The sequence below is a fragment of the Ursus arctos genome, unplaced genomic scaffold (assembly GCF_023065955.2).
Source record: "Ursus arctos isolate Adak ecotype North America unplaced genomic scaffold, UrsArc2.0 scaffold_5, whole genome shotgun sequence".
Classification (NCBI taxonomy): domain Eukaryota; kingdom Metazoa; phylum Chordata; class Mammalia; order Carnivora; family Ursidae; genus Ursus; species Ursus arctos.
Window position 1 is genome coordinate 12,260,790 of NW_026623067.1, and position 14,782 is coordinate 12,275,571.

The following is a 14,782-nucleotide window of genomic DNA, read 5'->3' on the forward strand; positions in this document are numbered from 1 at the left end:
TTTTGTCTAATTTATTTATCCACATTTGCTCCTTTTTGCATTTTAGTTTTTATATTGCTTTAATTTGAACCCTCATTTTATTACACTATTAGACTTTTTCTTCCCTATCTTTTAGGGTCATAAATTGTCCTCCATTTACCCCTTGGGCTGCATTGTTCAATTTTGTTATGTAGACTTCCATTATTTAACAATGAATAATGTATCATTTCTCTTATATTATCCCATCAATAAGTTATGTTAGAAAGTATTTCCAATTCCAAAAATGTTGGAGCTTCTGCTCTTGTTTTAAATTGCTAGCATATTTTCATAGAAGCTAGTGAATATGATCTGTGAAGAAGCACTTCTGCTTATTTCTTTAGAAACATTATGAACTCCTCACTCAGGTCAACTTTCTCAATGTTCCAAGTTTCTAAATGGTCTAAATGTACATGTGAACAAATGTATATTCTCTAAGTCAGGGTTGAAAATAATTTCTAATATGTACTTTAAATTAACACTTCGAGTATTTTGTCCAATGGTATGTATGCTTTTTTTCTAATAATGGCTTTATTGAACTATAATTTACATACCATATATTTTACCAATTTAAAGTGTACAATTCAGTGGTTTTTACTGTATTTACAGATCTGTGCAACCATCCCCACAATTTTTTTTTAAGATTTTATTTATTTATTTGACAGAGATAGAGACAGCCAGCGAGAGAGGGAACACAAGCAGGGGGAGTGGGAGAGAAAGAAGCAGGCTTATAGCGGAGGAGCCTGATGTGGGTCCCAATCCCATAACACCGGGATCACGCCCTGAGCCAAGGGCAGACGCTTAGCCGCTGTGCCACCCAGGTGTCCCATCCCCAAATTTATGTTAGAATGTTTTCATCACCCCTACAGGACATTCTGTGCCGACTAGAAGCATGCCCTGTTTCACCCCTCCCTCCCCCACACACTCCTGCCCATAGCCCAAGACAACTGCTAATCTATTTTCTGTCTCGATGGATTTCCCTATACTGGACACTTTATATAATTGAAATGATACATTATATGGTCTTTTAAGATTAGCTTCGTCCAGGGGTGCTTGGGTGGCTCAGTCGGTAGTGTCTGACTCTTGATTTTGGCTTGGTTCAATTATTTCAGTGTCATGAGATCAAGCAACACATTGGGTCTGCACTCAGCACAGAATCTGCTTGAGATTGTCTCTCTCCCTCTGACCCTGCCACATTCATTCTCTCCCTCTCTCTCTCAAAAAAAAAATTTTCCCTTCCTCCACTTAGCATCTTTTCATTGTTCATCCTTGTATCGTCCTTTTCTTTTTATTCCTGAATATGACTCCATTCTATGACTATACCACAGCTTTTCATTCACTCATTGGTAGGTGGACATTTCAGTTGTTCCCATGTTTTTATATTATGAATAATGCTGCAGTAAGTATTCACATACACCTCTTTTTGTTTGGAGACTGTTTTCAATTCTTTGGGAGTGGAATTGCTGGGCTGTATGTTAATTCTATGTTTAACTTCTTGAGAAACTTCCAAGCTGATTTCCCAGTGGCTGTACCATTTTATGTGCCCCCAATGGTGTAAGACGGTTCCAATTTCCCCACATCCTCTCCACCCTTGTAGTCATCAGTCTTTTTTATTTTAGCCAATCTAGTGGGTGTAAAGTATCGCATTATGGTTTCAATTTGCATTGATCCACGATATGTGTTTTAAGTGCACAATTTTTCCTTATAGGAGTACCAATTATTGAAATAAATGTGTGTGAATTCCCCACTAAAATCATGGACATGCTCTTTTCTGTTTATAATTGTCTTATATTGAAGTAAAACTTTTGAGGGTACACAATTTTAGGGCAACTTCTTCTTCCCAGTTGTCTTAACCTTTATCATTATTGTAGTACCCTCTCCATCACAAGTCACACTACTTCTCTAACAGTTTAGAAATACTCACTTAGCTTTTAAAAATTAGTATTTGAATATTAAAATTCTTTTTAGTTTGGGTATCGTCATGCCTTCCTTCTTATTATGTAGCTGATTTTTCTTTTTAACTTCAACAGTCTGTCTCTGTTCTTTGGCTCCAATTCCCAGTTTTCTCTTTCCCGAAAAGCTGTGAAGCACAGAGGTCTGTGCTATATGAGTCACTCATGTGCTGAGGACAGCTTCACTTTCAGTGTGATGTTTGCTCCCATTACTTGTTCGAGCATAGTTCTTAGGAAAAAATATTTCAAAACTTTTCTTTAAAATTTTGACTCTTTTCTAGCAGAATTTTTGAGGTTTTTCTCAGATAGCATAGTGCGACAGAAGGGAATGGCTCCATATTTCTTTTAAAGGTAGAAATCTACAAAGAAAACATATTTTGCTGTTGACACAAAAAACATGCCTTCGAAAAACAGAACTATTCAAGAAACACCTCCAGTGATGCAAATAGGTTGAAAGGTGTGCATAGAGGAAGTAAAGTGGGGCTTCATAAAGTATATGAGGATGGTTTTTGGGGACTGGGGTGTTATTATTAAGATGAAGAAAACATGGTTGTATTTACACATATCACTGGTTATAACTGTGTATAATTGGTTAAACCAGTTGTAATTGGAAACATATGGTAAATTCATGTATTGACTCCAAGGTGTAAAGTATGGAATAGTGCAGATACCAAATCCTTTGGTCTAAGAGAAGATCTGTCTAGCATAATCCAGCAAGTATAGTTAGTGTAACTGAAACAATAGTTCTGTCACATTAGGAAAGATCTCTGTAAAATCGGGTGATGCAAAAAAATCAAAATGCATTTTTGAGAATCATTATAAGATAAATATTGCATTATCCATGGGTGACTGTCTCAAACATGTTTTATTCCACAAGTCTAGCCATTTATCTCCTATGTTCAGGGAGCTGGATGCTTTGAGAGATGTCCAAAGGACAATTTTTAGCACTCTTTCACAATTTGACCTAACTTAAATTAAGGGTGGAAAATTCTAATTGAGGTCCTTTGCGTCAGAAAAGTGTGAAGGCATCATGTGTTGAGGGAAATTGTGTGTTGAGAGGATTTTCTCATCTTTGCAAAGGCACAGTTCAGAAAGAATCGTTTGTACTGATTTTTGATCAATACCAAAGGACAGATTGCTGGATAAGCATGGGAGAGAATTACAGTGATGTTCTCCAGCCCTTTTACATTGCGTTTATAACTTACATAAATGGTAAGGAAGCAATTACTCCAGTGAAAGAAAACAAAGCAGCTCACCAGTGCCAGGATTGTGTGGGTGGCCTTGGTTTCGGGAGAGGGTCTTGGGCAGAGGCTGGTCTTGTGGAGATGTTGGACTGTCTTGCTATGTTTGAAAAGGAACGTTACCATGTACACACTGGCCCAGACCATGAGAAACACACACAGGAAATCTCGTAAGAACATGCACCATCTAAACACACCTGACTGAATGTAATCAGGATCCTTCCCAATACAGTATGTCAGAGAATAGAATTTGTCAAGTTCTGTGGTGTTGTACGGGGCCAGAGCACTTATGATGACACGGATATAGATCAGCATGTTGGTGATCCAGAAAGAAAAGAAGGCCGGAAAAATGTATGTGGAGAGTTTTTGTTTGAGCCATGCCCACCTAGAGTTGCTGGGAGTGATACTGATGGCCTGAACAATGCTCAGGAAGGACGTGGTGCAGAGGGAAAGACCCCGGGTGACTCTGTACAGGTACATCACTACCTTACAAACAATGTCATCTAAAAAATTTCTTACTCCAAAAGCATTCATTGCTTCTGGAATCCCACTGAAAAGAATTGTCATGACATTTGCTAAAATCAAATGGATAAATACCAAATTTATAGGCTTTGTATGTAGCTGGACCAAGAAGGTGTTGATGAGTAGCACCAGTAGCAATGTGTTTCCAATAAAACCAATCCCAATTTGAGAGAGAACGAACAATCCCAAAATAGTATCACTTGACGCTATCACATTCATTTGCCTCTTATACTTGGATACACTCTTGCACAACTAAAAAAGAACCCAGAATCATTTGTAAGCCTGATGGAAACAATGGGATCATATGGAGACTCCATGAGATATGATCATCCTCAGCAGGAGGTTGTGCAGATGCTCTGTAACAATATTCAGGAAAGTAAGAATTAGTTCTAGAGGTAAATATCAAGGATTATTGACGTCACTGCAGAGGAATATAGGGTTGAGAAAAAGCATACATTTTATGAAAACATAACTGTAATTCTAAGAAATAAATTGAGTAATCTGAAGAAGTTGTTTTTGTTCATTACAAACAGTATTTCAGTTTTATACAGATTCCATCATGTTCTATGTGTATGTTCTGAACTTCACCTCAAGTATTTGAATAAATTTCCATCTTCTGCCATGAATAATAGAAAATTAATATGTATTTTAATGCATGTTATTCCATTTCCAGCCTACATGACACACTTTATTGTTATAGTTATTAACCAGGAGAAGACTCCATCCACAGTGTCGCACATGACCGTCTGGCTCTTCAAAAGCCTTACCTGACCCGGCTACACTCCTTTGCCAGCACCAAGACCCTTCCAATGTACGTGATATCACATCCACTCCTGGGTCAGTACACTGCATCCTCCAGTTCTGTTTTGAAAATTCACATCAGCTCTTTATTCTACACTAAAGTCGCTGATTCTCTTGAATCTCTCTCAGGTAGTGAGATCTCTCTCTCCCTTGTCCCCTATACCACCAGGCCTGAAGGTGGGAATGTCTTCTTTGATTTTCACATTTCAGATAATTCTTTATCACTCCAGCTTTGAAGCAACTTGTCATCAGTCTACAGCCACCACTGTCCATGTGGAGGTAATCTACTCACCCCAAATTACTCCCCTTCTTAGCGCTTGACTCAATGTAACACTCCCCAGTTCAATTTCTGCCATATTTTTGGTGATTGCAGTATCCACACAAATGACATGTCCAGTATCCTCAGCCTCTCTCACATTTGTGATTTCCTTTCTTCCAACACTCCTGTCTCTGCCTTCCCCCACCTCATCCACACTCTCCTACCCACATACTAGAGTCTGTCATTACCAATACTGTAAATTCATTAAGTTTCACTTCCGAGCATCTAATCATCCTGGTACCAGTTATTTCCAGCTTAGTTTATGTAATTTCTGACTCCAAAATTACTTTGACATCACCTGGGTCTGCAAAACATTGATCTCTTTGCTCTCCGCAAGATTCTAATCTCTTCTCTTCACCTAAACGTCCTTGATCCAGGATTATGATCATTTCTTGCAAAAGCATGTGATGCCATCACTTTTTTTCCTCCTTCTATATTCCTCACACCCACACATAGTCTGCCTAGTTTACATCATTCTATTCAGATAAACAAGGCTAGAGGAAAAGACTTAACCATACAAAGCAAACTTATATTAAATTCTTCACCACTTAGCTTGAGTGAGCTTTCATTTTAGCCAGCAATCGCACTACTTTTCAAAATGTATTCCTTGAGTATTCACTTTCTAACTCCTCTTGATGACTATTTCATAACATGTCCTTTCTCAAAATACCAACAAGTCCTCTCCAAATCTCATATTCAATTGATGGTGCATTGCATATTTTCCATTGTGATATAATTGAAATGAAATATTATGTTAGTTTCAGAAGTACAGCATAACGATTTGATATTTGTATATATTGCAAAATGATCAATATCATAAGTCAATTTCACATCCATCACCACACATAGTTACAATGAGTTTTCTTGTAATGACAACTTTTAAATTCCCACACACCAAGCAACTTTCATATATACAATAGAGCACTGTTAACTATGGTGTCCATGCTGCCCGTAACATTCCCATGACTTATTTTTTTATATGTAGAAATTTACACCTTTTGACTCCCTTCACCCATTTCACCCACCCTCCATCTCCACTTCTGTCAACTACCAGTCTGATTTCTGTATCTATGAATTCAGTGGACGTTTTGGGAATTTTTTTTATAATTCTACGTGTATGTGTGGTCATACAATATTTGTTTTTCTTTGTCTGATTTATTCAACTTTGTATAATACCAACAAGTTCCATCCATGTTCCTCCAAAAGGCAAGATTCCCTTGTTTTTATGACAGAATAATAATCTATTGTGTGTGTATATATATATATATATGTATATATATATATATATATACATTTCCGATCATATGTATGAGTAATTTGCCATTATGTATATACACCTTGTATATATACATTATATATAATATTCCATTGTATAAGTGTGTATATATATTCCGTGTGTGTGTGTGTGTATATATATATATATTTTTTTTTCTTCATTCATCCATCAATGATCTCCATATTTAATATAGAAAAATAAAGCAATCAAAAGATATTCTCCCAAATTCCACCAGTACATCAATCCCACTTCATGTATCCTTGCTCAGAACCTCAGCTTTATCCTCTGGCTCTGAGAATGGGTTGTCTATGCTTTTTGTCACACTCCATCCATGCATTTGTGCACACAATCTGGAAATATCTTTCCTGCTCAAGACCCTCTCTTCTGTTATTCTTTTCTGTCTCAGGCATTATCGGATTTCCCACATCAACATGCAAACGTACTGTGTGTCTTGCACACTTCTTGAATAACTTTTCTTCTTCTCTTTTGAGCAATTATCCTATGAGGAATTGTCTCTACTCTCTGTCTCCAATTTCTTACATCTCATTTGCTCTTGATCCCGGGAAGTGGTAGACTGCAAAAATGCCTATAAATTCTCCCCTGACATTGAGGTTGCACCCATGAGGAGGCTTTTCTCTGTCCCTTCAATGTGGGTTCTCACTTGACTTGTTTGGGCCAGTCAGTGTAGAGTAAATATGATACAAACAAAATCTTGATAAGTGCCTTTAGGTGGAGCTTGCTGTTCTGCCTCACTATAAACCCACCACACCACCATGTGAAGCATCCTACCCTTTTACGGGATGAGCAACCACAGGGAAGAAATCTTCAGCCAAATTCCAAAACTATATGTAAAGCCATTCCATTCCAAACAACATCAAAACTTATATGAGACACCAGTCGTCCCCTAGTTAACTACTGACATTACCGCACTTGCATGAGAAAGCATAGCCTAGAAGTAAAACCATTCACAATCAAAAAATCACATATACTATGATTGTATTTATACCAAAAGTTCAAAATGCATAAATCCATAAACAGAAAGCAGACATGTAGTTGGTAGAGATTGGAAGGATGAGGGATGGAAGAGTGACTGGGTGGGGAGGGGGGCATCTGCACTTTCTTTGAGGTGATGAAAAGTTTTGAAACTTATCGAAGTGGTGGCTGAACAACATTGCAAATATTATAAATGCCACTGAAAGGCACACTTTAAGATGGTTAATTTTATGTTATATTCATTTCATCTCAATAAAATATATAAATATACATCTAAATAATTATAAACTGTGTCACCAAGATGTAAACTAGAAAAATGTATTATGAAGCATTTAGATTTATGAAGAAATGTTAAGATGTCTTACCTTTAGGGAATCTGTTAATATAACTGTCCACATTAACACCAAGAAGAAAGGCATATGACGATCATAGTAAAATGGAAAAGTACATTCATATACATTTAACATCTATTTATGATAAAAATAAAACTCTGTAGTATAAGTACAAAGGAAATTATCACCTTTGTGCAGGGTAGCTACCTAATATGAACAGAACAAACTAATATATTATGAAACCCCACATAATTATTTATTAGCTGGAATGTCAGAAGTGTACCAACTATCTGGTCCCCATTTTATCTCTTAACATATGTGGTAAACAATTTAAAAAGTATAAGCACTCCAAAAGACCAACAATGTGATTATTATCATTTATAGATGATAATATGGTCTACACTGAACATAAGGTTAAAATTCTAGAGAAAAATATTATAATAGGTTCTGCCACTCATGATTTTACAAGTAATTTCCTTGACTAGACAAATAATTTTAGAAAATAAATATTTTCAATAAGTAATACTATGACGTAATCTCCAATTTCTGCAAAAATTTCTTGGATGAAATTATACAAATCAATTGACAGAAGATAAGAAAGATAGAAGTAGAACTACATTGACAGTTATAAATCAGATTATTCACTATCATAAAAGGTCAATTTTTATGAATATTTAAAATTTATGAAATGAAATTCAAAATTAATGAAATGAAATGAAAATGCAATTTTCAATAGAATCTAAATCTTTTGCTGCATTGAACTTGAAAAATAATTTCTATATTTTGTCTGATCAGAGGATGCTGAAGAGCCAAGAAACATGAACAAAAAAAAAAAAAAACAAGGAATATGGGGAAAGAATGGTTAAAAGAAATGAGGAAAGACGTGGAACAGGTGAAAGGAAATAAAGGAGAAAGAGAATTAAAATTAGGAGACGACAGTTAACGGAATGGAAAAAGTAAAGAGAAGGACAATAAATATGAAGGAACAAGTGACACTATAAAGAACAGGAGGATGGAGGTAGTGTCATCCCAGCAGGGAAATCGGCTAAACACAATGAGGGGCAAGAGAGAAAAAAAAACAAACAACAAAACACAAGTGGAGGCAGGCAAACAGATAAGGAAAATCCTGCAAGTAAAAAAGGCAGAGAAGCAAAGAGAGGATTATGGTAAAGGTAAAGTTTAACAAGAAATAGAAAAACTATTATGATATATGTCTGTCAGAATAAATTTGAAAACATGAGATCCGGAATGTTAGGAAATCAAGAAAAAAGAATAATTTTCCAGAAGCATTACTAATGTGAGAAAGAGACTGCTTTAAAATATTTGGATAGGATTGTGGAGACCCACATAAACTCTCAAAGTTATGATAAAGATTATTTTAAAGTAAAGACATTTGAGATTCAACGGTTTCAGAAAAAAAATCTTCCAGGAGCTTCTTTTAACTTCACTGAAAGCAGGAACTTCTGGGAATGAAACTGTTAAAAAAAAAAAATCCCTTCTCTGAGGTTTTTTTTATTGCCATGAAAAGGATGAAAAATACCACTTACACCTGCATAGACAATGATCATCACAAACTTTCTGTATCTCTATTTTGTTCCCCTGGAAACCTACCTGTTCATCTCATAAATCCTCTTCACCCTCACTCCATTTCCTTATTGAGCTTAGGTATAAAAACTCCTAGTTTAGTAATTGACAAGGCATTCTTTTGTGAGCTCCCATAGGCCCATGAACAAATTTGGGGTTATTTCCTCCTGTTCCTCGGTCTTTTGTAGGTTTAATTTGCAGGCCCCAGATGCAACAGAAAAGAGGAGAGGAAAAGGATGTCCTCCCAATCATAATCAACAAGAATCATAAAGCTAAAAAAGATAAAAATTGTTATAATTTAAATATCAGAAAGCACTTACAAGTGTGAGGAACAGAATGTCAAAGCAATCAAAAATAAGGAACTAATAACAAAATTAACAAACAAAAAAAAGAATTTTATTACCGTATTTGGCAACAAATGGAGAAATGAATTAAAAATCAAAACTCCAAATCCACAGAAAGAGTTGTGAGAAGAGAAAAAAAGAGGAGGAAAAAAGAGAAGTTGGCATGAAAGAAAGAGAAAAAAACGATACTAATAGCAGAAACAAAGATGGGAGGGAATGGACTGAATTAGTAAGAAAAGAAGAAGAAAGAGAAGAAAGTATAATCACAATATAAATGTATACAAACTTGGATAAGTAAAAATCATGGAAGCAAACACCTAGAAATGCATCTTAAAGAAAGCAGCTCTTATTTTTCACATTAGTTTATAAATCTGAATGTGGGAATGATATATTTTTAGAGAGTATTCTATATTGATATATAAAGTGTGGAATGAATTGAAATTTTTACATCACTTTTTCTTAATGTTTTTAAACTTTCTGAATTGTGTGCCACTTTAATGGTCCATAAAAATATTTTAAAAGATTTTTGAATTAGACTTGCAAAGAGAGACTTAGAAGACATGTACATGAAAAGAACACAATACAGGAATAAACAAGAGTGAAAATAAACTTACTAAAAGTTTTTAAATTTATTATAAAATTAGAACATGTGCAAGAGTAAGGCAGAGCACATATGAATGATAGTAACAGGTGCTTAGTCTTATGTGAAAGGGCATTATAGAAGAATGAAAAATACTACAGAAACTAGTTCAAGCATGTAAAGAAATGTTAGAAAGGAATAAGATATATGCATTTAATAAAACAGAGGCACAGACAAGACAGGGAGTAACAAAACTAGAGGATGAAAGGAAAAGCAGGGAAAAATTATAAGAAAATTAAAAATATACTTGTAAGAACAATAAATAAAGTCAGAGAAATGAGAACGCATTAGAAAGTCCCAGATGTGGAAATTAGTAAATGCATAAACAAACATAAAAAGTAAGGTATATTAAAAATAAAACAAATTTCAATATAAGAAGTGAGTTTGAAGATTGCAAAGTGAAAGAAAAACTCAATTTTAATCAGAGCAATGAGATTTAGAAATGAGCAATGAAAGGAGAAAACAGAAGACTAAAAAGTGTAACAGGAAAGAGAGATGAGAGAAGTAGAATAGAAAAAAATTATAAGGAAAAAATGGTAAGTGTGAGAGTAGGAACACAGAGAGAGGAGACTCACTGTGAAAGATAAAGGACTTAGCACAAGAAGAAGCTGAAACAAAAAAAGAATTGAAGAAGCAAACTCCCAAAAATGGCCAGGTCTCTCCCTTCAAGCAAGAGCTGCATCCAGGGAGAGGACTTACTTCATCTGAGCTCCTCAGCAGTGCAGGGGACACCTCTGATGGGCTGCAGCTGGGTGCAGGGGCCTGGATCCAGGGCTATAGGAGGGCTGCTGCATCCCCAAGGACTGGAAACTGATTTGTGCAGAGTGAACTTCTTGATTTGTCCAGAGGAATCACAAATTACAACAAATTCTCCTGATAAGCTTGGAAATGTATTTAATTAAAGTCAGCACCTGCGGTCACAAACATCTCTTCCTCAAGTGATGAGTGATTGTAGAGAGTTCTACAAGACCAGAGGAGGAAGTACACTTAGAGTGCTCATTGTTTTCAGCTGCTAGAAAACAAAGGTGTTTTATTGCTCTAGTCAAAGTGCATCCATCCAGAGAGTAATTTTTCTCTTCTGAGATTTCTATGTATCCTTTTATGGATAGCTCAATTTGGAGTGTCTTAGTCTACATTGATTTTATATATATATGCTAGTGCTCAAGGATAATACACCAAAGCTGAATATTTCAATACTGAATACATAATGAAAACTATAACTAATGTAACAATATAATTTAAGCAATTCATTCTGTGGTTCTTATTCTTTTTGGAATTAATACAGTTGTTACAAAATTACATTTTGGCATAAACCAGTCCTGTTGAAAAACAAAATGAAGCTGATATTGGTGTAGGATCCAGGCCAATGAGATAAGTGCTGACTTCAGATTTCTTTGTACATTATCAACATGATCAGTTAGCTCCTGTTTCTCCAAAGTGATCCCTACAGAGTTTGGTCCCATGCTAAGGTGTGAGTTTTGGGAAGGTAGAGGTTTTCCCTTCCTCATATCCCTACAGTATAACCCCTTCTTTAATAACAGAGGCACCAGACCTCAAAACATAAGATCAAAGACACCATCTCTTATCTCAATTGATCACTGGACAACTATGTACCAGGTGGTCAAGATTTCAAAAGTCATCAACAACACACATGGCAACCATGTGGTATATTCAGGTGGAGGCCATAGGTGGTATATTCAGGTGGAGGCCATAGATTATTGAACAAACAAGACAGGAATAATGCTTTAATTGTGCTCCTATTTTTTCAGTGAAAGAAGCATAAAAGTTAGTAAATTGGAAAATAAGGGTATGTCAGAAGGTTTCCTGGTGCAGGCAGGAGGATTTGCATTTTCAAAAAGTAGTCAGGATGGTCCCTGCATTGAAGGTGAGGTTTCAGCAAAGACTGAAGGAGATGAGGAAAAGGGCATCCGGGAACCTGGGAGGGGAACGCTGCAGCCAGAGGAAGAGGGATGTCACACCACATCTTCCTTAGCCATTTGTCTACTGATGGACACTTAGGTTGCTTCTATATCTTGGCTATTGTAAATCATGCTGCTATAAGCACAGGGGTGTCTTTATCTTTTCAAGTTAGTGTTTTCGTTTTCTTTCTCTTTCCCAGTAGTGGAACTACGGGATCATAAGGTAGTTTTATTTTAAACTTCTAGAGAAACTTCCATACTGTTGTCCACAGAGGCTACACCAGTTTGCCATTCCAATCAACAGTGCACGAAAGTTTCCTATTTGTGCACATCCTTGCCAACACCTGTTGTTTCTTGTGTTTGTTGTTTTAGCCATTACGACAGGTGTGAGGTGAGGTGATATCCCGTTTTTCTTTTACTTTGCATTTTCCTATAGAGGAAAGGAAGGAAAACGGAATGGGAAGTCATCAGTGAAGGAGAAAAACCGTGAGAGACTCTGGACTCTAGGAAAAAAACTGAGGGTTGCTGGAGGGGAGGTGGGTGGTGGGATGGGGTAACTGGGTGTTGGGCATTAAGGAGATCACATGAAGTGATGAGCACTGGGTGTTATTCCAACTGATAAATTGTTGCACACTACACCTGAGACTAATGATGTACTAAATGTTGGTAAAAGAATTTCAATATTTAACAATTTGCTTTTCCCTGATGATTAATGATGTTGATGATCTTTTCATGTGCTTACTAGCCATCTGTATGTCTTCTTTGAAAAATATCTATTCACCTCCTTTTTTTAATTGGACTTTTATTTTGCTTTGGTTTGCATTGGTTTGGTTTTTTTTGGTGTTGAGGTAAGTTCTTTATATATTTTTAATATTAACCCCCTATTGGATATGTCATTTGCAATGTCTTGTCCCATTCAGTAGGCTCTCTTCGTGTTTTGTTGACTGTTTTATTACCAGGATGAAAGCTTTTTATTTTAATATAGTTTAATTTTGCTTTTGTTTCCCTTGACAAGGAGACATATGTAGAAAAATGTTTCTATGGCTGATGACAAACAGATCACCGCTTCTGTATTCTTCTAGTTATTTTATGGTTTCAGGTCTCACAGTTAGATCTTTAATTCATTTTAAAGTTTGTTTTTGTGCATGGTGACTGTCTTTTCTCCATTTTATATTCTTGCCTCAACCTTACAGATGTGGACACTCTATTCTGTTCTATTTGTATATGCATCTATTATTCTGCCAATAGCATACTGTTTTAATTAATATAGCTTTGTTTCATAACCTAAAATCTGGGATTGTGAGGGACGTCTGGGTGGCTCCATTGGTTAAACATCCAACTATTACTTTTGGGTCAGGTCATGATCCCAGGGTCATGAATTGGAACCCTGCGTCAGACTCCACACTGAGCACAGAGCCTGCCTGAGATCCTCTCTCTCTCCCTCTACTTCAGTCACTCCTTCCCTTCTAAAAAAAAAAAAATCTGAGATTATGAATCCTCCAATTTAATTCTTCTTCCTCAAGATGTCATAAGCACATGGTGATGTATGGAATTGTCAAATCACTATATTGTACACATGAAACTAGTATAACACTGTATGTTAACTAAAAGGATTCAAATTAAAAACTAAAAAGTCATGTGATACGATTGCAGGAGCCTTACTATATTGTTAAGCAAGAACAAAACTTCTCAGAAAAAGTGTTATATAAGGTGAAACCTGAATGACAAGAAGTTAGCCACAGAAATGTCTGAAAGAAAAATATTCCAGTAGGTAAATTGTAAGTGATAAGTTTAAAAAACAAAAAATGAGAAACATTTCTATGACTATCTTTTGTTTTTCAACCAAATCTTTATATTATTAGGTCTAGTGCTATGAAAAATGCTATTGGTTATTTGATAGGGATTTCATTGAATCTATAGATTGCTTTAGGTAGTATGCACTTTTTTTAAACATTTTAACCATATTAATTTTTATAATCTACTAACATCATATATTGTTACATTTCTTTCTGTCAGGTTCAATTTCCTTCATCAGAGTTTCAGTTTTCAGAGTCTAAGGCTTTTCCCTCTTCATTAAATTTCTACCTGGATATTTTATTATTTTGATAAAATTGTAAGTGGAATTATTTCCTTAGTTTCTTTCTGCGGTTTCATTAGAATATAGAAAGGCAACAGATTTTTCAAAAGATTTTATTTTCTTTTATTTGAAGTAGGCTCCATGCCCAACATAAAGGCCAACATAGGGCTCAGACCCAGAACCTTGAGATCAAAATGTGAGCTGAAATCAAGAGTGGGATGCTTAACCGACTGAGCCACCCAGACACCCCTAAACATTTTATTATTAAGGAATCGCTACACCCTACATAGGGTTTGAACTTACAACCCTGAGATAAAGTGTCAGATGCTCTACTGACTGACCCAGCCAGGTGCCCCAATGCAATAGATTTTTGTATATTAACTTTGAATCTTACTACTTTACTGAATTCATTTTTCAGTTTAAATTTTTTTTGATAGAGTCTTTAGGATTTTCTATCTATAATATCCTCTCACCTAGAATGTGTTACAGTTTTACTCATTCTTTGTAAATTTGAATGATTTTTATTTATTTTTCTTTTCTGATTGCTGTGGCTAAGATTTTCAGTATTATGTTGAATAAAAGCGATGAGAGTGGACCTGTTCTTAAAAAAAACACTTCCACTTTTTCACCATCAAGTATGATGTTAGCTATTGATTTTTCATACATGACATCTATTATGATGAGTTATGTTCCCTCTAATGGCACTTTATTGAGAGTTTTATGATAAATGGATATTGAAATTTGCCAAATGCTAGTTCTGCATCTAT

General features: G+C 35.6%; 1 protein-coding gene across 1 annotated transcript in view; it reads right to left on the reverse strand.

Moving 5' to 3' along the window:
• Positions 1-2,995: 2,995 nt before the first annotated feature.
• Positions 2,996-14,782, reverse strand: part of LOC113261932 (vomeronasal type-1 receptor 4-like) — a 36,357-nt gene continuing 24,570 nt past the window's right edge. The window contains exon 2 of the mRNA XM_048220750.1: positions 2,996-3,982. Within this exon, the coding sequence (XP_048076707.1) occupies positions 2,996-3,982 (987 nt within the window). The remainder of the gene's footprint in view (positions 3,983-14,782) is intronic.